The sequence below is a fragment of the Manis javanica genome, chromosome 10 (genome assembly GCF_040802235.1).
Source record: "Manis javanica isolate MJ-LG chromosome 10, MJ_LKY, whole genome shotgun sequence".
In the NCBI taxonomy this organism is placed as follows: domain Eukaryota; kingdom Metazoa; phylum Chordata; class Mammalia; order Pholidota; family Manidae; genus Manis; species Manis javanica.
In genome coordinates, this window is record NC_133165.1 from 112998210 (window position 1) to 113024108 (window position 25899).

General features: G+C 44.9%; 1 protein-coding gene across 5 annotated transcripts in view; it reads right to left on the minus strand.

The window, feature by feature from the left end:
- TCF20 (transcription factor 20) overlaps positions 1-25899 on the minus strand; it is a 178714-nt gene that overhangs the window by 58984 nt on the left and 93831 nt on the right. For all 5 annotated transcript variants that reach the window (XM_073213967.1, XM_073213966.1, XM_073213965.1 and 2 more), the window contains one exon: positions 3801-9470. In XM_073213967.1, coding sequence (XP_073070068.1) covers positions 3801-9434 — 5634 coding nt within the window. In that variant the 5' untranslated portion in view covers positions 9435-9470. The remainder of the gene's footprint in view (positions 1-3800; positions 9471-25899) is intronic.

Consider the following 25899-nt stretch of genomic DNA (forward strand, 5'->3'; position numbering starts at 1 on the left):
GGGAGAGGACAGTATAAAGTATTCCAGAATATTATGATCCTGGTTGATAAAATCCTCATTAACGGTGATCAAAAGACATTTGTATATCTGTCAAGTTGGGTAAGTTTTAAATACAAAAAAACTCATCTGATTAAAGATCATAGATTAAACAAACATTTACACATATACTTCCTTCCCACAAAAATGAAGGGATAAACTTCTAAGACAGATTCATGAGACATGAAGAATGGGAGAAGAAACACATAACACACAAGAGATGCCCAATCCTAAAAGGTGGAAACAGCATAGACAGGGAGGAAGTGATCCAGTAGCCTGAAAGGAAGCAGAGAGGAATGAGCGCCACAGGCAGGAGCCGCTAGGAAGCCAGCCACTTTGAGGCACAGGGCCTAGGATGGGTGTCTCAGAAAGCAAGATGGGGTGGGAACCGGGCATGAGCTCAGAGTCTGCAAGGGGAGCTAGGACACAGCTCAGCCCAGGCTCAACCAGGACTGTTCCCTCAGAGGGATGGTCAGGACAAAAAGCTGTCAAAAATATCAGAAATGGACATAAAGTGTTAGATGATGAAACTGAAAGCCAGAAAAATTAGAACAGTAAGGCAGAGACAGAACACAGAACATGAGGAAAAAGGTGAAGCCAGAGGATCAATCCAGGAGGTACAATACTTACTTAATAGGAATGCAGAAAGAGCGAACCAAGAAGGGAAGGAAATTATCAAAGAAATAACACGTAACAGACCTACTGAACTGAGACATGAGTGTGAACAGATGGCAGGAGCTCACAAAGAAGCCAGCAATGAATGAAAAGACCTATCAGCTTGAGATTTCAGAACCCAGGGAAAATGTAAGATCTTCGGACCTTCCGGAGGAGGAACACAAACTAAGAACTGAATGTGAGAACAGCTGTCCTCCCCACTCAACACAAGAAGCTAGAGGACAAGTCAGAAGCCATGATACCAAGACAGACAGAAAACAGAAAATTATTTAAAATCTAGAATTCTAGAGGAATTGGATTAAAAATGGCAGCATGAGAGGAGAGACAGAGGCTTCCTCCTAAAACTGGATACAATTAGAAAATATGGTTGGTGCAACTAATCCTGAGAGAGCAACAGGAAAGAGGACGGCGTCAGACTGCACACACATGGAGAAAAGAGCAGACCTCAGTGAACGGGGTAACGTACCAGAGCTGTGGCTCCACGGGACCCGAGCCCCTCCCCAACCCCAGCTCACCGGCAGAAGGAAGAGAAAAGGAGCAGGGAGGGAGTGGAAGGCTTGGGACTGCTGAATACCTAGCGCTGGAGATCTGCGCTGGGAGCACAAACCTACATTTCATGGTGCTTTCATGAGATTCGCATGACTACTGGGTTGGAAAGTTAATACAGGCCGAGTTCCTGGGGAGACTGGGATTCCGGCCGCTTGTGGAAAGTAGGGATCCATCCGGCTGCTCTGGGACAAAAGCTTATATCTGTGTGCTTGGCCCACTGGTTCAGGCAGTGGAGATAGGCATAGCAGCTGGGAAGAGGGGAACAGCTCTTACCTCCCACCAGGCACTAGTACCGCTCCCCTGCGACCCCCAACATTGCTTCAGGGGCTGAGCAGCTCCAGAATAGAGCTTCTGGACACCAGAAGGCGCCATATACAAATATGAAAAGCCAAAGGAACCTGGTCCAGAGTAAAATTAATATAACTCCAGAGAAAGACTTAAATGGCACGGACCTTACGACTCTTCCTGAAAGGGAATTCAAAATAAAAATCATCAGCATGCTAATGGAGGTAGGGAAAGATATCCAAGAACTCAGGAATGAATTCAGGTCAGAAATCCAATCACTGAAGAACACGATGGAGGGTATTAAAAGCAGGTTGGATACAGTGGAGGAGATGATAAATGAAATAGAAACTAGAGAAGAATACAAATAAGCTGAGACACAAAGAGAAAAAAGGATCTCTAAGAATGAAAGAATATTGAGAGAACTGTGTGACCAACCCAAACGGAACAATACTCGCATTATAGGGATACCAGAAGAAGAGAGAGAGAAAGGGATAGAAAGTGTCTTTGAGGAGGTAGTTGCTGAAAACTTCCCCAATCAGGGGAAGGGGATAGTCTCTCAGGCCATGGAGATCCACAGATCTCCCAACACAAGGGACCCAAGGAAGACAACACCAAGACATATAGTAATAAAATTGGCAAAGATCAAGGATTAAGGACAGACTATTAAAAGCAGCCAGAGAGAGAAATAAGATCACATACAAAGGAAAGCCCATCAGGCTAACATCAGACTTCTCAGCAGAAAACTTACAGTCCAGAAGGGAGTGGCATGATGTATTTAATGCCATGAAGCAGAAGGGCCTAGAACCAAGATTACTTTATCTGGCAAGATTATCATTTGAATTTGAAGGAGGGATTAAACAATTTCCAGATAAGCAAAAGCTGAGAGAATTTACCTCCCACAAACCATCTCTACAGTCTATTTTGGAGGGACTGCTATAGATGGAAGTGTTCCTAAAATTGAATAGCTGTCACCAGAGGTAATAAAACCACAGTAAAGAAAGTAGAACAGCTAATTACTAAGCAAATGCAAAATTAAATTAACTATCCCCAAAGTCAATCAAGGGATAGACAAAAAGTACAGAATATGATATGTAATATATAAAGAAGGAAGGAGGAAGAAAAAGGAGGAGAAATAGAAAAGAACCTTTAGATTGTGTTTGTAACAGCATACTAAGTGAGTTATGTTAGACTCTTAGATAGTAAGGAAATTAACCTAGAACCTTTGGTAACCACGAATCTAAAGCCTGCAATGACAATAAGTACATACCTATCAATAATCACCCTAAATGTAAATGGACTGAATGCACCAATCAAAAGACATAGTAGAGTCACTGAATGGATAAAAAAACAAGACCCATCTATATGCTGCTTACAAGAGACTCACCTCAAACTCAAAGACATGCACAGACTAAAAGTCAAGGGATGGAAAAAGATATTCCATGCAAACAACAGGGAGAATAAAATCTAGAATTCTACCCAATCAGCAATTAAACACTCAATTAAACATGAGGATGGGATAAAGACATGTTCAGATAGATAAGATCTCAAGGTATTTACCTCCTGTGCACTGTTTCTCAGGAAACTACTGAAGAATGATGCATTCCATTAAATGAGGGCCCAGGCTAAGAAGGGTGAAGTCCTGGGAATCAGGAAACAGCATTCAACAGAAGGAAGAAGAAAATGGTGATGAGGAACCCCCAGGGATAACAGTTATGAAGCAAACCTGGAGAATAAATACCCCGACTGGAAAAGTTTGGATTGGAAAACTGGTTCAAGAAAATAAAAAGCAAATAAAAGCATGTGTTAATAATTCTAGAGAAAAGTTTTAGAGGAAATAACCATAGTGTACTTCCTAAGTATTAGAGAGCCTGATGTTGAAAACTGGGAAAGATAGATCAGTAAATAACACAAGTATCAGTGAAAGCTTGTTGTTCAGAAAGAGGAAACTGACAGAGGACTCAGGGATCAGGTCTGAGGAGGGGCGGAGCAGGGACATCTGTCTCGTATCATGTATGTTGTATAGCACCAGCATGACTTTGTAACCCAGGGACACATACTATTTGATAAAAAAAAAATCAAACAAATCTTCCAAATGATTTCATTTTCTGTCCTTCATGTGGGGCTAAGGACTTTAACAAGGTATTACTGTGTGATACATTAAGAATAAAAAGTCAGGCTGAAACAAGCAGAGTGGAAGAAATAGAACGAAAGAGACATAACAAAAAGCAAGCTGGTAAGGGATTTCTCAAACTCACCATCTCTCTGGCTATTTCCAGCGCTTCCTGCAGACCATAGAGCCTGCCACAGACCAGGTAGATTCCATTGGCCCAGAGAATACAGCCCTCGTGGACCCAAAATTCATTGCTGTCAAGAGGTAGTTCAGGGATTTGTAACTCCAGCTCGGGGCCACCTTCTGAAGTGGTGGGCGCAGAGGGCTTTAAGTCCAAAACTGTCTTTTCGCTGCTGCCCTCGGTGGTTGCTTTTTTACAAGGGAGCCCCCTGGACAAGGAGCGAGGGCCTCCGCCACAGTCTTCGGAGCGGTGCCGCCGCTTAAACCTGGGGTGGGCGGCCAGGCTCCTTTGCTCCTTCTGCTGCTCTTCCTCCTCCTCAGTGTCCGTCTTGGAGCCATTTGAAGCGCTTTTGTGACGCACCTTGACTTTGCTCTGGGTTTCCGTGGCCCTCTTGGGAGGCGGATTCTTCGGGAGAGTGGCTGCATAATCTTGGGGATAAAAGGGTCCGAAGAGGTCCCCCATGTTCCGGTAACTGGCCCACTTGCCACACAGACAGCAAACCAGGTGCCCCACAACAGAAGACTCTGTCACGACAGGGCCCTGCAGCATGAAGGACGACGCTGGGAGTGCCTTGCTTTCAGTGCTGCTGGGCGGAGGCGTCAGAGACCGTGGGCCCTTCCGACCCCTCACCAGTTTGGTCTGTTCTTCCTCCTCAGCATTGATGATTGTACAGACGGCTCCGAGTTCACACTTATTCACTACGTGGATATAAGGGAAGAAAGTTTTGTTCTTCGCGTCGGCTTTATCCAGTGGCTGGGTGGCATACTTCAGTTTGATCTCCGGTTCTTGAGGCTCTACAATCGGGACTGCTTGCTTGGTTTTCCGCTTCCTCGGCTGCGCCCCAGGCTTCCTTCTCTCCCTCCTTTGCCTCTGCTTTTTTGGTTTTGGCTCTCCATCTGCAGAACTTTCTGGTATCTGAGGGGGCTGAGGAGGTGGGGGAGGCGGCTGCTGTTGTTTCTTTTGCTTATTCACACTACCAATGGGTCTCCCCTTCTTCTTTCCGGATGGGAAATACCCCTTTGGGGGGAAACCTTCTTGTTTGGGGGAAATCATCACAGTATCATTCTCTTTCTCTTCAGCCTTGGGGTTTGCCTCAGGGGCCAACACACCTGCTGGAGGTACATTCTTTGAGTCAGGGAAGATTAGAGGTGCTGTCCCACCCAGGGAACCCTCTGGTCTCCCCTGATTATTCCCAGGCTTCTGTGAGGTCACGGATGTTGCAGCACCGGGGGGTTCCTTCCCAGCAGGGACTGTGTCTGGGTGTGCCTCAGTCTTCACTTTGTCATCCCCACTGCCACGCCACTCCTCTGAAGACCTTGCAAGGGGCTTTTCTACATTCAGCTCCTGGTTTGTCATACAGACCAGGTCAGGTATCACCTCACCTTTTCTCTTCTCCATCTCAGCATCCTGAACAGCAATGCTCCCCACCTCGGGAGGCCCACTCTTCAAAGCCAGTATGTCATCAAGAGTAACCGTGTCTCCCCCAGCTTCTGCACTGTTTGAGGACGCACTCCTCCTAATATTTGGGGACGTGATCTTCTGAACTATAGCTTCCAATTTCAATCCCCGTCCTTTTCTTGGGGGCAGTATTTTGGTCTTAGCAGGACTTGTGAGTGTAACAGCAGGGCAGTTTCTGCCATCCAGGCTGGGAAGGTCCTTGGCAGATTCTCTCTTAGGGAGAGACTTGATGTCCTGGCTGTGGGAAAGATGCGCATAGGAATTGAATGCTTTATCAGAGCCTTCTTTAGATGGATGAAGGAGGCGCCCTTTGTCTTCGGTGTTACTGTTCTTCACATCTTGTGACTGTCTCTTACTGGGAATGGGAGAGATAAAAGACCGGACACGCCTCCTCATGATTAAGGGATTTTGAGAAGAATGATCCTCTTGACCTGGAAGCCTTAGCATGACATTACTAGGTTTGGATGACTGTGTAGACTCAGCTAGTCCGTGTCCATCGGTCTCGTGGGGTGGTCCATACCTTTTTTGAGTAGACATTCCTGGAGGACCACTGCTTTTGGCTGGAGAAGTCTGCCGAGAGAGATCCCAGCAAGACTCTTGTTGTAACTTTTGGGAGCCGTGCTTCAATTCAATGCCTTTGTTAGACAGACCATCAGTAGGCAGGAGGCAGCGCCCACCTTCCTGACCACTGGGGTCATGGTAAGTCCCCATTGGCGGGCCATACATCATACCATCTTTGTCATTTTTCAGAGGGCTCCGTACTCTGTCAAGAAACTGCTGCTGCCTTGGGCTCTTCCGTGGTCCCTCCTGCCTATGCTGGGCAGCGGCGATGACTCCCTGAGCAGAACTGCCGCCCCAGTCTTTATACTCCTCCTGTTGCTGTTGGTATATCTGCCTCTTATAATGAAGCTGAGAATTCAAACCTGCACTGGGGTCCCCATAAGCATGAGCCCGAGCATTTGTGTGATAAGCAGAAGCCAGGCTTTCGGAGTTGGGAGAAAAGGGAGCATGTAAGGAGCTCCTGTTGGCCCTCTCTGAAAAGGCCATGTGTGGGTTCATGTGATGAGGGTCTCCCCCTGGGCCTCTGCTCCTCCCAGGAGACATCTTCAATTTTTCTGAGAAGTCATGATACTGTGAAGGGGATCGACCCCTCATACCCTCTCGACCAACTCTGCCAGGGACCCGCCGCATTGGCGTGGGTCTGCTGTCTTGTGGGCCATAGTCTGAGATGGAATCATGGGCTGCTGCTCCAGGGCTGGCATTGCCTCGGTAGGACTCATGCTTGATGCTAGTAGGATGGCAATGTTCTCCCGATTTCTTATTGTTGAAACTAGTTTGGGATTTGGATTGTTCAAAGTCTTCCTCTTTTATCTGCCCACTCTGAGATTTCAGTTTTGTTTCCATGGACACCAACCCACCTGGAAGAATGACCGACTGACTTAAACTTGGATTGAGACGTTCATTCCTCCCTAGTCTGGTGTCAGCACCCATGTGTCCCAGTGAGTGAGCCCCTGGGTCCCTGACAATATGTCTTAGTGGAGAAATATCACAAATCACGGATCTTCTTTCAGAGAGGGAACCCCCAGGCTCATGGGCTGATGACTGAGGATCTATTTCGAATTTTCTGGGAATTGGATAGTCGGCCAAATTGATTTGTTTCATTTCAGGAGCTGTGCTGCTTGGCTTCCTCTCCCAAGGGCCCCAGTGGGGGTTTTCTAACAGGGACCCAATGCTTTTGTTCAAAAGGCCCCTGCTGGCTAGTTCACTGGTTTGACTAACCAAGACATTAGGCCTAGTGGCTCCTTCTAAGCCAGCAGTCACGCCCTGATGCTCCTGAGCACCCCTGGAATACCTCCTGTCAGGGTGGTGGTGGTAGCCCTGGAGCACTTCCTGCAGTAGGCTGGGGAACTTCTCGTTTCTACCCTTCCGCTCCCCATGGCCAGTGAAATCCCCCTTATCCTGTCCTGTAGGATACTGCGGGAAGCCACTGACATTTCTCGGCATGGCTGACCCAAAACTATCTTTGTAACTGTAGCGCAGGCTCCCAGGAGACTTGCTAGACTCAGTTCTGCCTACAAAACTGGGGCCCACTGCAGAGTGCCCGCTCTGGCCATTTCCCTCTCCACTGTGGTTCGAGTTACTGTCTCCGCTCTTGCTTCCTTTGCTTCCTCCTCCAGGAGGCTCTGGCTGTGAAAGTGATGTGTGACTGGCTTCCTTCGCCCCACCAGTGCTGGGTGGCCTCTGAGTGGCTGCAGGATCATCCTCTTGGGAGCCTTTATCTTGTCCACCAGGCTTTTCTACCCGACTTGTCATGGCTTCCCGCGAGACAATCACCCCAACTGTCTTCTCATTGACTTTTGGGTTGCCCTCAGATGACAATGGCGTGTCCTTAGCACCTGGTGAGGTGGCCTCTTCTCTGGCTGCAGGACTGGCACTGAGTTTGGGGGCTTCATTCTGAGTGCCAGGTCCTGGTGAGGAGCCAGCCTTCTCTGAGGCTCCACCCTTGTAGGTGGTGTCGGAGCTGGTGCTCTGGCCACTTAACTGCCTCACTCTCTCGCCCTGATCCTCAGAACTGCTGGAGCAGCCTCCGTCCAGCGACTCTGCCATAGGGGACTTCAGCTGTTCTTCAGGCTGTGAGGAGCCTTCGGAGTTCGTGCAGCTGTCTGCTTTCTTAGAAGATGAGGAGGGCCTCTTGGAGGTCTTCTTCTGAGGTGTCAGGGCATCAGAAAGTAGCATGTGCTGGACAGTATTAGGGAGATTGGCCACTTGAGTACTCAGGGCACTCAAACTACTCAACCCAGGGTCCGTCAGCCGCTTTTCTGGCACTCCTTCCAGCCCAAACCCTTTGAAGCCTGCAGTATGAGAGTTAGGACTGGGCATCATTGACGGGGTTGGGCTGAGCTGAGGCATTAACTGTAAAATTCTGTTTCTGGAACCCATGGGTACACTGCCTTGCCCACACTGGAGATTCTCCCCACTCTGCATAAGAGGGGATGGGGTAGAGCTACAGCTTGGAGACTGAACCACAGAGGCGGCTGGAGAAGGGTTAGAAATGGGGCTGAAGTTCTGGTGAAACTGCATGGGGGACCTCACAGGGACCTCAGGCTGGCTGTACTGGCCCACCTGGCCTTGCAGGGGCAGCTTGGTGGCAGCATTGGTATATGGCATCACATGCTGAGGGGGATGCTGCTGCGGTGGCTGTGGTGGCTGTGGCTGTGCCTGGCCCTGCTGCGTCCCCTGCGGAATCTTTGCTTGCTCAAAGTTTTTCATAGACTGAGGCTGATAGCTGTAATTTGATTGTGTTCCATAAGCCTGTGCATTAGAACCTGCACTGTGTCCTTCATACTGGGATCCAGCATTTACACTGTAGCTGCCGTCGTAGCTCTGTCCAGACTGGCTGAAACGCTGTGGTGAAGGGAAGGAGGAGGAGGACGATGAGGAGGAGGCGGCAGAAGACTGGTAGTGCTGGCCAAACTGACCCACTCGTAGCTGGTAGCCCGCAGCAGAGGATGGCAGAGCCGAGGGCCGCTGCATCGGCTGCAGGTGGGCTGAGCCAGACGCTGGCTGGCCCGCAGGCGGCAGGGGCTGGTGGGCCTGGTAAAGCTGCTGCCTCAGCTGCTGCGCTTGCTGCTGCTGTTGGCTGGAAGCCTGCTGCTGGTATTGGGCGCTCCCTGGAGAGAAAGGCCCCGCGTAGTCCTGCTGATAATGAGACACGCCACCAAGGGTGGAGTGCTGTGCTTGAAACTGGCCCACATGACCCTCACTCCCATACTGATTGCCAAAGCTGCTCCCCTGAGGGGGTCCATAGCTCTGCACGGGCCCAGAAGGCCTTCGCTGAGGAGGCTGTGGGGTTCCTGTTGCCACAGGGTCTTTGTTGCCTGCCATGTAGTAGAAGTCTCCAGCCTCTTTCCTAAAACCCTGGTAGCCCTGATGGCCAGAGGTCTCGCTAGCCATTGCTGCAGCCGCTGTCGTGCCTCGTCGCCCACTGCCACTGCCGCTGCCGCTGCCTGCACCCCCAAAATTCTGGAACATCTGGGCCTGGCGAGGGCTGAACTCTTCTATCCGGGATGAGCCGTGTGCCTCCTGGGGGTAGCTCTGCTGGTTCCCGTGGTAACTGCTCTGCTCCCGGAAGGACTGCATACTGTTCAGCAGCGCAGAAGCAGGCCAACAGCCCTCCTGGAGGTGGAGGAAGACAAAGAAGAACATCAGATGGGCATCTCCTCGGGACAAATGAATCAAGTCTGATGAGAGAGGGGATACGGTAAGTCAGTTGCCCAGATGGAGTTGATTGGTTTGAATTTCATCTCTCTTTATTTCTTATCCTAACCATTTTTTTAAAATGTAAACAAGCAGATAACCGGCCTAAAGAGTGAGGCAGGAGGTCTGAAAGAAACACTCTGGGTAAGTACAAATACAGTATAATGAGGGAAAATCTCATTATAAATGAGCCCCCCAAATTCAACTGGGTTATAGTATGAGGTGTATTATTACTACCAAAAAAAAAAAAAAAGAAGAAAATAGCCATTTTTAAGAAAGTCTTCCAGTTATCGTAGGGAGAGAGAAAAAACTTTTTCTTTCATGTTTTAGATTGACCACTGAACTGAGCGTCTCCAATAATAATGAGGTGGCCACCCCACTGGCTGCCCCTGTCCCTGACTTTGAGAAGCAGAACTGGCCTGAGAACAGAAGTCAGTCCCTTACATGCAAATGTGTGTTACTGCAGGTTTACTGAAATTACCAACTACCTGTGATGACTGGAGCCCCCAGGACACTCAGCTCTTACCACTGCACAGATCCTTACTGCTACAGCCACCCACACAAACTCAGGGGTTACCTCTTCCTGACACTTAATTGTCCAAGGCACTCCTCTCAGCACCCACCCTCAATTCCCAGGGACACAGGGCAAGGCAGCATAAGCCCATGTCACGGTGACTATTCTTCCAGCTATTTTTGGGATGTGTACTGGAAGTGCCAGCACCTCCAGCACCCATGTAACTTCTACCTGCCAGGCCAGTGCTCACAAACTTACTACTGGACGTTACTATGAACGAAGGAATTGAAACACTTTAGAAGACAGCAAAAGATACAGAGGAAAGAAATAACTCATCAAGCCCGGACCTAGACTCTTTGAAGCCATCTGAATTAGTCAAGAGTTCCATTACCTTTGCTGATGTAATTAGCATAGGATATACCTTTCCCCTTAAACAATTAATAGAGCTCATTTTATTTTGCTTTTTGCCTACCAGAGCCACAGATGAGTAAAACAAGGCCAAAATGCTCCAAATGACTTTGACTTTAAATCAGTTATTTAAAAAATAAGTCATGAAAACACATATGGGCTAGGATAAGTTGGGGCAAAGTTTTCTTACAATGGCTTCTGAAGCTAGTTTCTTAGTTCCCTTTCAGGGGAAGCTGAAATGGAGTGGCCAGCAGTAAAGTCTGTGGTCTTTTTAAAAGACATGTCAGGTTCCTTACCACCTGCACTGGCTCCCCATCTCATGCCAAGTGAAGCTGGGCTCGGAGGCCCGGCCTCCACCCCAACGATGACTCGTCTTGCTGTCTCCTAGCTCCCGCAGCAGGCCAAAGGCATGTCATGTCTACAGAGGAATTTTACCCTTGCCTGCGATGGTCCTCCTCCACAGCTACCTGACTCGCTCCTCTGACTTCCAAGGGCAGTGTCACGTGACCGGTAAGGCCTTCCCTGGTACCCTACTAACAGCTCATGCCACACCCTCCCTGGCTCTCATGGCCTCCCTCCCCAATACTTACCCCAACAGACCCAGCTCTACTACTTGTGTTCTCCAACCCACTAGAATGTGACCTTCCTAAAGGGCAGAGACTGTGCCTTGCTGTAATCCTCAGGTGGTTAAAACAGTAAGAAGCACCCGACAGGCATGGTATGAACAAGTAAATGATACACGAACCAGGCCTTAGAGAACTAGGCTACACTGACTTACATGCTCAGAGGAGGCAGTGGGGGGTGAGGGAAGAATCAGAGGAAGAGAAAACAGTGCAACCGATCTAAAAGCAGAGCTGGAGGATGCGGAAGACCCTGTCTGTAACAGCTGCCAGGTGTGGTTCCAAGGGGAAAAGCCTCCTTGGGTCCACAGGAGAGCCCTGAAGAGACTGCAGACAGTCAACACCCATCAGGGCTGACGATGGTCAGTAGCTCCAAACTTTGAAAGCTTGACCCACTTCTTCCTGAGATACCTTAGGTCCAAACACCTAGATGAGAGTCTGCTGCTTTGTACTGAGTCTGATTATGATATTAATCACCTGACCCAAATCATTTGAAGCATTCTAGTACAAATAATCTCCAAATCTAAAGGAAACTGCTTCCCATCCTCTTCAAATGACTACTATTTTCTGTTTTAATGAATCTGCTGTAGCACTTGATACCATACCAGCACCTCACATGTATTTGTTCACCATTTCATCCTCACGACACAATATTCTCACTTACAGATGAGAAAACTGAAGCACAGGGTTCACAGGCCCCTGAGCAGCAGGCCAGACTCAGCCTGGCAAGTCTGCCCCTCAGGCCACAGTCTTTTTTTTTAACAAACATTTCCCCTTTTATTTTTTATCTTTCAGAAATATTTAGATTTATATATTTTTAATCTGATATTTTCCCCTGTGTGTATTTTTATATTATTTCCAAGCTGAGAAAGTTCTCGTTATTCCATATAGGTCAAATACATGCATACTGAATCAGGCCACATTCTTAACAACTGTGCTACCCAGGGGGTCTGTGATGCGGCCGTGACAGCTGTCACTTGTCCTATCAGCAGTCAGCCTTGAGGGTGGGTAGCCACCAATGGTCCTTTTCAGCATGTCCCTTCTCTGCTGCCCTCTCGCAAGGACGTCCCCAACTACTTCAGGACTGCCAGGAACAACTCTGTCCCCACAGGTGTCCCCTGCTGGTGGTGTGCTAGCCTAGCTCTTAGCACTGGTGGCCCTTCACGGGATAAAAGGCGTCTGACAGGTTAAACAGAACAAAATGACTAACACTGGCAATTTAATGAAAAGCTTTCTTGAGAGATAATATCTTCATAAATACATGTTGTTTAATTAATCCTCTGTAAATAAAATCAGACTTCTGAAAATCTGTGTGTATAAACAAGGTTGTTTGAATGGATGCTCCTAAGAACTAAAGACGAGTCTGACATCAAGTCCCACCTCAGGCTGTCTGTTTCCTTCAGAAAAATCCTATCTCCAAAGAGAGGAACTGATTTGGGTACAATTCTTCTGAAGATCTGTTCTCAGCCCTTTTCTGGAGATTCCCTGTCCTGAATAATGCCCTTGTTTTCCCTACTGTAATAGTTCTGGCTTCTGGATTAGATGAAAAAACATTCACAGTCAGTTATGTCCTGCAGGGTACCAGTCAAACTAAATAGTATAAATAAAGTAGATCGTCACCAGAAAGGGAGTGCAATTAATTTTTCTTAGGAGCTCCCAGTAAAGCAATTAGGAAAACCAAGTACCTAGACCAGCAAATGAAAATGTAAACCCAGAGTACTTGTAATTTTAGCATTAGCATGTAAAATAAGCTGAGAGATCATTCCAAGATTTTAAAGGAGCAAAGCATCAGTGTAGTCAGTTATAAAGCACTGTGATCAGCGACAAATGCCTGATTTTACTTGTTTGAATGAACACAGATGTAAAGAAAATCTGACACTCCACAGGAAGTATGCCACCCATAAGGAACTTATCTACACACTCTGAAAAAGAAGTTCACCAGCGCACCTTCCTCCCAAGCTCTCCTCCTCCTTTCTTGGTTTTCTCTTATTTTCCTAGCTTTCTGAATGATTGCAGAAGGGCAATGGCACTTGCGAGGTCCACAGCTTAGTGCCTTTATGTCTGGTGGTCCAGAGTCCACATGCTGACCTCACTACAACCACTGCTTCCCGCCGTGGCTGTGCTCTATTCCACCACAGGGCTGCCAACTTTGCCCCTTGCAGAAACCAACATTAGCTTTCTTTGTCCTTCCTTCACACATTCCAGTCCGTGTTCTCCACAAAGTTCTCCAAACCAACTTCAAGAGTTTCCTCAAGAGATCTTTTCAAGGACCTGCTTGCTTCCTCTTTCGTTTCATATTCATTTATTTTCTGCTTGTTCTCCTTCCTTGCCTTGAAAAACTGCTTCAGTTCTCATGACATCACACATCTCCTTATGCCCTGTCTGGTGGATTATTCTGTTTGCCCTCCAGCTCAATCCTCACCTCTCTCCACCCTATTCTATGCCCTGGGAGCGGGCACCGTAGGAACTATAAGAGGCTCTGGTGCCCCTCTGGCATCCGGCAGGTTTGGCAGCAAAGAGGCAGGAGGAGAGTGAGGAGGATTTTTACTCTCCTGGCTCCCACCCTGCAGTCACTGAGGCTGGCTGAGGCTCTACCAATGGCCACCTTCTGTTGGGCAACCTACACAGCCAGCTTCTCTAGGCTCCGGGAACTGCTTCCTCCTCTCACCTTTCAGGCCCGGGGTAGTAACAACTCCTGCTACTGCTAGCCCAAGAGATCCCACTCTTTCCACTGGACCCAACCCTGCTTGCCCCTTGTGTACAGCACCCATTCTGTACTGTGGTCAGCTCAGCAGCAACATGATCCCTCTCCTAGTTCTCCTCTGCAGATCAGAAACTGGGAGCTGTTTTCCAAAAGCCCTTTCCCAGCAGAGTTCTGGGTTAAAGTTTGCAAGAGAAGCAGTAGCACAAGAGAGATTTGAAAACAGAAGAAAAGGAGAGATTGGTCGTCCCAGAGACAGCTGCTGTAGACATGCATTCATACTGGCTTCCTGGGAGCTCACAGGGACCACTCACTGAGGAACTGCAGTCTGCAAGGATCAGGAACAACTTCCCTGACCTTCTCAATCCCAGTTCTTCCGATGGCTGGGGAAGCCCTTAAATCCTCTACCGAAACACTCCATACCAGGATTAGAAAGCTTCCCTTCCTGAAGGAACCCTGAATGACACAATTAAATGTTCCTCAAATCATTTATTTGAGTGTGCCCATCTGTTTCCTATCAGGACCCTAACTAATATAATTCGTCTTTCATTCCTAGGGTTTCAGAGTAGAATATTATCACTTGGGTGCTAAAAGACTTCTGTTTCATGTAGTATGGCACACCGGAGGGACTAAAAATCCTCCCCCAATGAAACACATAGAAATGTCAGATAAAATGCACAGCCAAGCTGCAAGAAAGGAAGAAATGTCCAGATTCCAAAATCGGATAGGATACCAAAAACAGAGTAGCAAACAGCTGCTGGGCTCTGACTGCCACTGATGGGGTGGGGTGGGGTCTACCGGACTTATTAGCCATATGGAGATGGTTTTAGTAACCAGGGACAGAGAACTAAGCCTCCAGCCCTCTTTAGGTGGCAGTAGGGAGACAGAACAGTCACTTCTGCATGTAAAGACTGGGCAGTATCACTTGTGGCTGGAGTAATTTCTGTAAAAATGACAAAATACATTTATCCATAGGTAGTCATAAACACATTTTCAATGACAAAATTGTTCCTTCTTTAACTGACCCAATTACCCACCCTCAAGGAAAACCACAAACACCTCTCAGATATACTAAGCAAAAAGCTTTAGCATAACCCCAAACGCATCCCTTCCTTTAAGTCTTTGTATTTAAGATGTTACCTAATCCTGCTACTCCTCCATTTCCTGTACAGGCAGACCTCACTTTCCTGTACTTCACAGATACTGCATTTTTTACAAATTGAAGGTTTGTGGCAACCCTGCACTGAGCAGGTCTATCACTGCCATTTTTCCAATAGCATTTGTTTACTTTGTGTCTCTGTGTCACATTTCAGTAATTCTTGCAATATTTCAAACTTTTCATTATCATTATGTTTGTTATGGTGATCTGTGATTAAGTGATCTTCGATGTTACTATTGTAATAGCTTTGGGGTGCAAGACCTGCACCCATTTAAGATAGTGAACTTAAATTGATAAATGTGTGTTCTGACTGCTCTACGGACCAGCCGTTTCCCCATCTCCTTTCCTCAGGCCACCCTATTCCCTGATACACAGCAATATTGAAATTAGGCCAATTAATAACCCACAATGGCCTCTAAGTATTGAAATGAGAGGAAGTCACACATCTCACTTTAAATCAAAAGCTTAGTGAGGAAAGCATGCTGAAAGCGGAGGCAGGGCGAAAGCTAGAGCTCCTGTGCCAGCCAAGTTGTGAATGCAAAGAAAAAGCTCTCGAAGGAAATTACAAGTGCTCCTCCAGTGAACACACAAATGATACGAAAGCAAAACAGCCTTACTGCTGATATGCAGAAAGTTTGAGTGGTCTGGATAGATCAAACCATCCACAACATTCCCTTAAACCAAATGCTAATCTAGAGCAAGGACTTAACTCTTCCTCAATTCTATGAAGGCTGAGAGAGGGAAGGTAGCTGCAGAAGAAACAGTGGAAGCTACCAGAGGTTGGTTCATCAGGTTTAAGAAAAGAAGGTGTTTCCATAACAAAGAAGTGCAGGATTTAGCAGCAAGTGTTGAAGAAGCTGCAGCAAGTCATCCAGAAGATCTAAGATAATCAATGAAGGTAGCCACACTAAATAACAAATTTTCAATGTAAATGAAACAGCCTTACAATGGAAGAAGGCACCATCTAGGGATTTCATAGCTTGAGAGAAGTCAATGCTTGGCTTCAAAGTTTCAAAGGACAGGCTGACTCTTGTTAAGGACTAATGCAACTGGTGACTTAAAGTTGAAGCCAATGCTCACTGACCATTCCAAAAAATCCTAGGACCCTTAAGAATTACATTAAATCTACTCTACGTGTGCTCTATAAATGGAACAACAAAGCTAGGATGACAGCACTCTGCAACGTGGCTTAATGAGTATTTCAAGCTCACGGTTGAGACCTACTGCACTGAGAAAAAGATTCCTTTCAAAACACTACTGCTTACTGACAACACACCTGGTCACTGAAGAGCTCTGATGGAGATGTACAATGAGATTCAAGTTGTTTTCAGGCCTGCTCACACAACATCCATTCTATAGCTCACGGATCAAGGAGTAATTTAGATTTTCAAGTCTTATTATTTAAGAAATACAGTTTGTAAGGCTGTAGCTGCCATAGATAGTGATTCCTCCAACGTATCTGGGCAATGTAAATTGAAAACCTTCTGGAAAGGAACCACAATTCCAGATGCCATTAAGAACATTCATGATTTATGGGAAGAGGCCATTAACAGGAGTTTGGAAGAAGCTGATTCCAATCCTCATGGATGACTTTGAGGGTTCAGGACTTCAATGGAAGAAGTAACTGCAGATGTGGTACAAACAGCAAGAACCAGAATTAGAAGTGGAGCCTGAATTGCTGCAATTTCATGATAGAACTTTAATGGGTAAGGAGTTTCTTCTCAGGGATGAGCAAAGAAAAGTGGTTTCTTGAGATAGAATCTGCTCCTGGTGAAGATGCTGTGAAAAAATGTAGAATATTACACAAACATAGTTGACAAAGCAGTGGCAGGTTCGCAAGGACTGACTCCAATATTGAAAGAAGTTCACTATGGGTCAAATGCTATCAAATAGCATCACATGCTACAGAGAAATCATTTGTGAAGGGAAGAGTTAATCGATCAGCAAACTTCTCACTGTCTAATTTTAAGAAGTCGTCACAGCCACCCCAACCGTCAGCAGCCACCACTCTGATCAGTCGGCAGCCATCAACATCATGGCAAGACCCTCCACCAGCAAAAAGATTACAATTTGTTGCAAGTTCAAATGACAGTTAGCATTTTTTAGTAATAAAGTATTTTTAAATTAAGGTATGTACAATTTTTTTTTAGACATAATGCATACTTAACAGACTACAATATAATGTCAATGTAATTTTTATATGCAGTCGGAAACCAAAAACCTCATTTGGCTCCCTTTATTGCAATACTTGCTTTACTGTGATAGTCACCTAACTGGTGGTCTGGAGCCTATCCTGCAGGATCTCTGAGGTGTGCCTGTATGCTTGCCCGTTACCTCTCTAGCCTCATCACTGCTATCTTCATCTTTCCTGAACTAGAATCACATCTCCAGAAGTTCTCTTTCCCAGCACGAGTCACCTGGAACAGCATTTCTTCACCTACCATTTTGACGGTGTTACCCTCCACACATGACTTGAAGCCCTCTGGCATCTTCCCAGCCCATTTTCTGCTCCTCTCCACCCTCTCAAACCTGCTCACTCCCCTCTGGGCATCACCCTGCTCTCATCTTGAAGCCTTTTCTGAAGCATCCTAGGTCCATAAATTCCTTCCTAACAGGTAATAAGGTTCTCAGAACCTTAAGAGCTCCTGAAATGTAACCTTTTCCACAAGTCTTCTTAAGGCAGAGAATTTATTGGATTTTTTTCCACTTAGTTAAAACAAACTTAGTAAAGTGCATTTGCCTTTAACCACAAAGGTATGTGCTATTGGTGTAGTCACTATTGATTCTACATGTCAGGTACTGTGTTGCTTTATATATATTTCAACTTGTGGATGAGAATAAAAAAAAAAGATAAATTATGTAGTTTGCCAAAAGTCACTCTTAAAGGATAAACTGGAGCTGATACTCTATAACTTAAATTCTTTTGGTCCTAAAGCCCATGTTCCTTTCTTTCACTGCACCACAAATTGAGCAAGGAGTACCCAAATCCAGGTTTTTTTAAAAATCCTAACACTTGTGTCAGATCTATAATAGCTGTAGCTATTACCTATTTACTGCATGTCTAACACAAGCCACGCACTATACCAGGCTCTTTACATAAGCAATATACTTAATCCTCACCATGTCTAAGAAGTATTAGTGCTTCCTTTTGTAACCTGAGGCTCAGAGAAGTTGAGGCAAACACAGTGAACAGAGAGGTGCGGTACAGAATACCCACCCCAGAACCCAGTCTGTACTTTGGGCAGAAGCCTTCTTTGAACCAGTATCAAGACTCTCACAAATCAGGAAGCATTTTAGAAAAGAATCTTGAAACATGCTAGAATTGCAATGACTGCTTGTACCTGGATACATCATGTCTATATTATTTGCTTCAGGTGTCTGTAAACATGTAGAGCAGACACAAGATTTGCCCAGTGACTTGATTAGGTTTTTCAACATTTATGTCCTGTTTGCAGATGAGCAGAGCCTAGACTTCTCAGTGACTGTTTGGTATCTCAGTACAATTAGGCCTTTAAGATGAAATGATGTATTGATGGTGAGTGTTGGCCCAGAAAGTGACTTCAGGAACCAAACTCCATCAGAATTTGCAAGTCAAACAGTGCAGGGGAACAGAAACCCATCAAAATGCCACAAACCTAAATGCCTGCTCTCTGAGGGTCAAAACCTGTTTTATATTAGTCATGCAAGCTATAAATATATCCACCTTCAACTATGATCAGATACATGCTGGCAAAAAAGTTGGGGCACAAATTTGTAGCTGTTAAATTTTCCCCCAAAATTAAGACATGGTATCCCATCTGGTGAGGTTAGACTGAATCTAATACAGACAATAACAAAAGCAGCATAAATCACAACTATGTGGAAAGGCAATTTGGTAATAAAAACATTAATACCTTTTGGCCTAGTAATTTACTAGATTTTTTTTATCCTAGGAAAATATCAAAACAACAACTAAACATCAAAGTACCACTCCAATGATATCTATAGGCAGAAAAGACTGGGAAGAACATAATTCTTCATCATTTGAAAACTATGGTATATCCACTCAACAAAACAGTACCTGTTCATTAAAAAATAACTGAATGTAGCACAGAGAAGACAAGTAGTGACTCTGTGGCATCTTACTATGCTGATGGACAGTGACTGCAGTGGGGTATGGGAGGGACTTGATAATATGGGTGAATGTAGTCACCACAATGTTTTTCATGTCAAACCTTCATAAGCATGTATATCAGTGATACCTTAATAAAAAAATAACTCAAGATTTTAGCATCGTGAGGAATGCTTATTACGTAAAGTCAGATGAAGGAAACCAGCATATAGACTCCTACCTGTGCTATGGTTACAACTGCCTGGAAATTAGGTGTTCACTGGGTCCAGGGCCAAAGAGAATAGCATGGAAAAATTAAAACCTTTTGGCTCTTCAGGGTGGCAGGATTGTGGCTGCATTTTCTTCCTTTTTTTTTCTACTTATGTTAGTGCTCATGTAGAAATTAATCACTTTAAAATTTCATTAGCCTCATTTATAAAATACACCTCTAACACTATCTCAAAAATATCTTTGCTGTATTTACTCCTACTGACAACAAAGCACTTTGCTGCCCAAGGAAAAAAAGGGAAGGCACAGGAGATCCCCTTCCCGCAAAGTCCAGAGGCAGGTAGGGGAAACAAGCACTTGCCAGGCAGAATCTAGAATCTCTTCTCCAGGAAACCTGCTGCCAACACCATACATGCACCTTAGACACTGTGGTGCCCAGGCACATGTGTACACAGAAATCACAGCTCTAGGTAGTTTTTCAGAATCAAGCCTAAAAACAGTTGAATTCCACCCCAGAGTGGGCAGGCCTATTTTTAGACCTAATCTCAAACAGCCAGGAGCAGCATCGTATCAACTGCATGCTTCAGGAACTGCATGGGGTGCCAAAAATCTGCTCCTGGTCAGGCGAAAGGGTCCTGGACCCCAACCCTCAATGGCTGCCCATCTTATATTCACAGGGGCATCCCAAGATCAATTTCAATGACCATATATGTGAGCACGATGGCCAACAGTTCTTGGAAAAGCAGCAGGAGAAGGTGGGTAGTGGTATTTCTGGGGCTAGCTAGGGCTCCCTGTGGGTTTTTCCTAACTGTTGAGCCTGAGAGCTTTTAAGACGTTATTAAATTTTTCTCATTTTAAGGGCTGTACAAATACGTAATTTCTAAACCTTCACAGACAAAAGGTTCACAGAAAAGCAATTAGTGTTGCCACTTACAGGAAAAATTGTATTCCATCTTAAATAGCAACAAAATTAAAAAGATACCAGAGGACTAATCCAAAGTAGAAGTGGGCAAAGCTATTTACTGAAAATTATAAACTTTACTGCAGGACCCAAAAGAAGAGTTCAAAACAAAACAAAAGGCAACAAACAAACCAGAAGAACACACAAGGTATCTAGATGAAAAGACCCAATATCATAAAGAAGTCGGGTCTCCACGGATTCGTTTATAAAACTAGGAGTCCCAGTGGAAATCTCAATAGGGTATTAAAAGAATAATTTTGATAATTTCAAATGTGCAAAAAGTATAATACACAGTGCTTACACACCTCAGCAGGATTCCGCAACAGATGTTTTACATTGTTTGCTCTGTTACCTATATACATATTCATTACCTATATATAATATATGCCCATTAGCTTTTCCTTACCTCTTGAGAGCAGGCTGAAGACAGGAAGCCCCACACCCTTAAATACTCTGGTACATACTTCCCAAAACAAAGACACTCTTCTACATAACCAGCATACAACCCTCCATTATCAGGAAGCCAACCCCCATCCTACACCACCACCAAGTCAATCCAGACTCCACTCGAATTTGGCAAACTGTCCTAACAATGTTTCTTTTTCCTTTCTAGTCTGGTCCTGTCCAGGATGTGTCTTACCAATCTGGACTAGTTCCTCAGTGTCTTCCTGACTTCCACACCCCTGACAACACAGTCCTTTCATCTGTAGGACGGCCCCCAACTAGTATGCCCACACTCACATCCTGCTTTCTTGGCAGCAATACCAGAAATGTGGTGCTGTGCTCCTCCTAGTGCATCACATCAGGAGGGATGGATGGCGAGCCGTCCCTCCACTGATGATGTTGACTATGTTCACTTGGTCAGGCCCTTCTCTGCCAGGTTTCTCCTCTGTAAAATTACCACTTTACTCTTTCTAATGGGTAAATATCTTGTGGGAGAAATCCTGAGATTGTGCCAACATCTTGTTCTTTCTCAAACATCCTCCCATTGATGATTCCCATGGGAATCAACCACCTCTACGATGCTGCCAGATGGTGATTCTTTATCCATCATTAGTAGGCAGAGCTTTGTCTCTTCATCCATTTATTCACTCATTTACTTGATGCTCAAATTGTCCCACATTTGGCCAGTGGAAACCTCTGCAAGTCAGCCCCTGTGTCTTTTGACATGTTCCATTTTGGAGCATTCCCTTGCTTCCTGGCACCTGACCTTTCAGGTTCACATTGCATTTGCCCTGTCCCAAGCCCTGGAACCAGCCAATTCTCCTGATACCTTTCAGAGGAGGCTGTTTAGAAACAAAAATCTGGGTGCGAGGATTATTCATTGCTATGAGGATGTCACTGTTCTAGCTAGAAAATATTACGTATGTTCACGAACACCCACACACACAACTACTTTTATATCTACAGTGTATACATGTTAATGAACCATGAGTTCAACTTGATACCTCTGATTCAGTCCAACACCATCAGGGCTTTGTAAAACCTTACATCATTCCCTGTTTATAATGGCCTCCTGAGAAAATAAAAAACCTGGCTCCCAATAGCCTCAACATATACTTATCTACTTGCTTAGTTTATTTTGCTCAATGTAACCAATCTCCAAAGCTCTGCAGCCTCGTCTTTCATGACCCCTTGTCACCACCTCGGCACAGCACCTTGCTATTAGGTTTTGATAAATGAATTCTAAAGTTCATCTAAAGAAAATGTGCAAAGCTAGAAAGAATATGTGGAAAACTATGAAAAAAGTCAGGAGATATTTGCCATATTATGTGTCATAATTTGCTAAATTATAATTAACATAAATTAAATGCTATTGGGACAACATGCTACCTTCCTGGGAGAAAAATAATTGTGTTAGACCCCATCTCATGCTATTTGTAAAAATAAGCCCATATGAACTAAAAAACAAAAGCTAAATATCACACACAAAAAGACACAGTTTTGTGGATCTATACTGTCGGAACTCAACCAAGAATTAGGAGAAGTGCAAGTTGCAGTGCTCCAAAATCATGCAACTATAGACTATCTACTGTTTGAAGAACATATGGGATGTGAACAGTTCCCAGGAATGTGTTGTTTTGTCTGATTTTTCTCAAACTATTCAAATTCAGTTAGACAATATCCATCATATCATTGATAAGTTTTCACAAATGCCTAGGGTACCTAACTGGTTTTCTTGGTTTCACTGGATATGGCTGCTAATTGTAGGTCTGCTTTTGTTATGTATCTGTATTTCTATTATGTTAATGTGTGTACGCAATTTAATTAGTAGTTTGTTAAAACCTATACATGCTTATGTTACTCTACAAGAAGATATGTCAAAGAAACAATCAATCTTCCCATGTTTTCTTCGGTCTGCTACTTCTATAGCTTTTCTTCTTCCTTCCTAATTACAACCCTTCAGTAGAATTCATGCCTCATATCGAAAATTACCGAGTATCATAATTCCTCCAAGTGGTAAAGATACCTCAAGACAAATGCTGGGCATAGAAGCCACAGGGCATAAATCTGCAAAGTAAAAAGCTAACCTTTTCAAAGAATATTGCTTCTCTCTCACTTACCAACTTTACATTTCCCTGTATGGCCCCAGAAGATGACTGGTTAGCCAGAGACGGGTAAGATTCCTCAAGGGAGGAACGACAGGCACAGTTGCAGGGGGGCCATCAGGTGAGAAATTGGGGGAGGCTTAGAACCTCATCCCCCCTGTTTTGAGAGAAATCCTCTGCATCATGGATGTTTTGTTGCCCTTGTCTAGCTTGGGTTAATACTTAGTCTATAGGCACAGACCGGATCATCTACATTTGCCCTCCTACAGCACTAATTTATGTTTTCTACCTTTATCTTGCATCTACCTACCACTTCAGCATTTTATTTAAAATAATAATAATAATAATAATAATAATAATAATAATAATAATAATAATAAGGGAGAAAAGTGGGATTCACATATAAATCAAGTATAAAAATCAAACAAATAATCGTATCTGACTTGATTGTTTATAGTTCATGATGCGTGATCAAAACTGAAAGTTTCTGTGATATGACTGCCCTTGCACTGTTCACCATGTAAGAACTTGTTCGTTATGCTTCAGAAGATTGGAGACTGTTGAGAATTAGGCTTGGGGTTGATTAATGATTGTGCATTGAGTCCCCTATACAGAATTTTATTGTTGTTAACAACCATTTGATCAATAAATATGAGAGATGCCCCCTCAAAAAAAAGAAAGAAGACACAGTTCTGGAAGAAAACACTAATAGTCCTAGGCAACCAAGCTGACATTTGGTTTTGAGTCTCTAAATGCCACTAAATGGACCCAGGCCTCTTGGAAAAATGTCCGATTTTCCAAGGGGCAGGCAAAGTACTAGGCATAAGCGTATAATACTTTACTGCGCCTGAAAGCCAGGATACACTTTTCAGCCTAATGGAGACATGCCAAACCAGCCTGAGGGAGTACTTGTGACTTTGTAGGAACCAGTTTTTTAAAAACTATATTAGATGAATTAACAAGGTAATTTTTCCAAATCAGCTCCCTAGCTCTGTGTGTATGAACATGGATACTTTTTAGAAACAATATACATAAAAACAGCATGGTGTTTGGAAGGAGGGAGGTACTCAGGAGACTCCCACATCTGGGACATCTATTAGATCTGGTTGATGAGTGCACAGGTACCAGTAGTCTCTGTGCTTTTCTGTATGTTTGACATATGTCACAAATAAAATTCTGGTTCCCCACTTCACTAGTTTGAGAAAATACCACAGAGTTCACAGCATGGAATTCAAGATCCTTCAACTTCTGACACCAACAGAATTTCCAGTCTCACCTCTCATGACCTTACTTCACACTTCCTACTACAGTGAGACCAAACTTCTCTCCATTCCCCAAATGTGCTTCAGGCCTGCAGGTCTTTGCCCAAGATGTTATCCACATATGCTAGTACCCTGCCTGATGAACCCAGACTTCTGTGAAGACCTGCTCAAATGCCCCTTCTTTGGGAGCCTTCTTCCAGTGAGTCTGTCACTCCTGACTCTGCCCCCACAGCTCCTGGCAGCGTGGAGCAGTGGAAAGGGCATGCATGGACTTTGAACCCAGACAGTCACATTCTGAACTGGCCTTGCAGCTTATTGCTAGTGAGATCTTGAGCAAATCACTCACTTCTGTAAGCCTCAGTTTCCTCAACCATAGAACAGAAATGCCCCTGGAGTTTGCCCTTGACAAGGTGATACACTGCATTATTCTGCCAAGATTTCTCCTGATACTGGAAGCAAACTCTATCTTTTCTTTTGTAACTGATAAATCTCAAACAGTAAGTCCAGAAAACGGCTGGAAAGGATACATACCAAAACATTAACTATGGAAGGGATGACTTTTGTTTTTTTGTAAGACTATAGTCATGTGTTACTTATGAAGAAGTCTTCTTAAGAAAAATTAAATAAGGTTATAGAAATCCGCTAGCAAATCATTTTGGTGAACAGCAGCTCACAATTACCGAGGGAGGCCTGGAGCTGACGGCAAGAGAGGACCACAGTGAAGATTCCAGCTAACCCCGAGAAAGCAGTAACAGGGGTAAGGAAGGCCCCTCCCTCAAGGAGCCCATGTTTAACAGGGTGAACATTTACATATACATGTATTCATCACGGAGTACACATTGGAGCAAATACTATATTCCAGGTGCTGTTCTAAGTTCTAGGGATACAGGTATGAACAAGACCCCCAGAGCCCGAACCCCCCATGAAAATAGCACTCAAACAGAGACAAAACAATTAACCAGTAAACGTTTACCAGGAACTGAGAAATGCTCAGAGAGAAATAAGGGAGGCAAAGAAGACAGAGAGAAGGATGTAGGGGAAAGGGTGGGATTTAAACAGGGTGGTCAAGGCCAGCCTCCTTGAGAAGGTGAGGGGACAGCACACGAAGACCTGTGGAAAGGAGTGCAATGACTAGAAGCAGGAATGAGCTCGGTGAGAGAACGACAAAGTGGCTGACGTGGCGAAAGCCTCAGGGAGAGCAGAGGAGGATGTGGCCACAGAAAGGGCCCTGGGCACACAGGCCTGGCTATTGTGGGGTCCAAGGACCAGCAGCAATGCCATGTGGGTGCTTGCTGGCAATGCAGTCTCAGGCCCCATGGACCTATGAGTCCAAATCTGCATGTTAACAAGCTTCCAGTGAGTTGCATGCGTGCTATGAGAAATACTGATCAAGTGTCTTGTGAGCCATATAAGAATTTTGGATTTCATTAAAAGGCTTTGGAGGGCTTTGAGCTAGAGAGCAATGTAGTCTAGTTTGAATTCTCAAATGCTCACTCTGGCTGTTCTGTGGAAAGCAGGCTTAGGGAGGGGCAAGGGCAGAAGCAGAGAGAGGCTATTTCAGTCATCTGGGGAAGGGATGTTGGCTGCATAGAAGAATGTGGTGTTGATGGAGGTGGTGATATGTGGTCAAATAGAGGACGTATTTTGAAGTTAGAGGCAAAAGAAATTGCTAATGGATCAGAAGTGGATGTGAGGGACACACAACGGTGACAAACAGCAGCAGCCAACATAGCTGAGGACCAGCCACGCGCCAGCCTGCTCTGTGTCTTTTACAAGTAAAAATGTACTCGTCTTCACAATAGTCCCATGAGGAAGGCACTGCTGACAGCCCTGGTTTATTAAAATGAAGACTATGA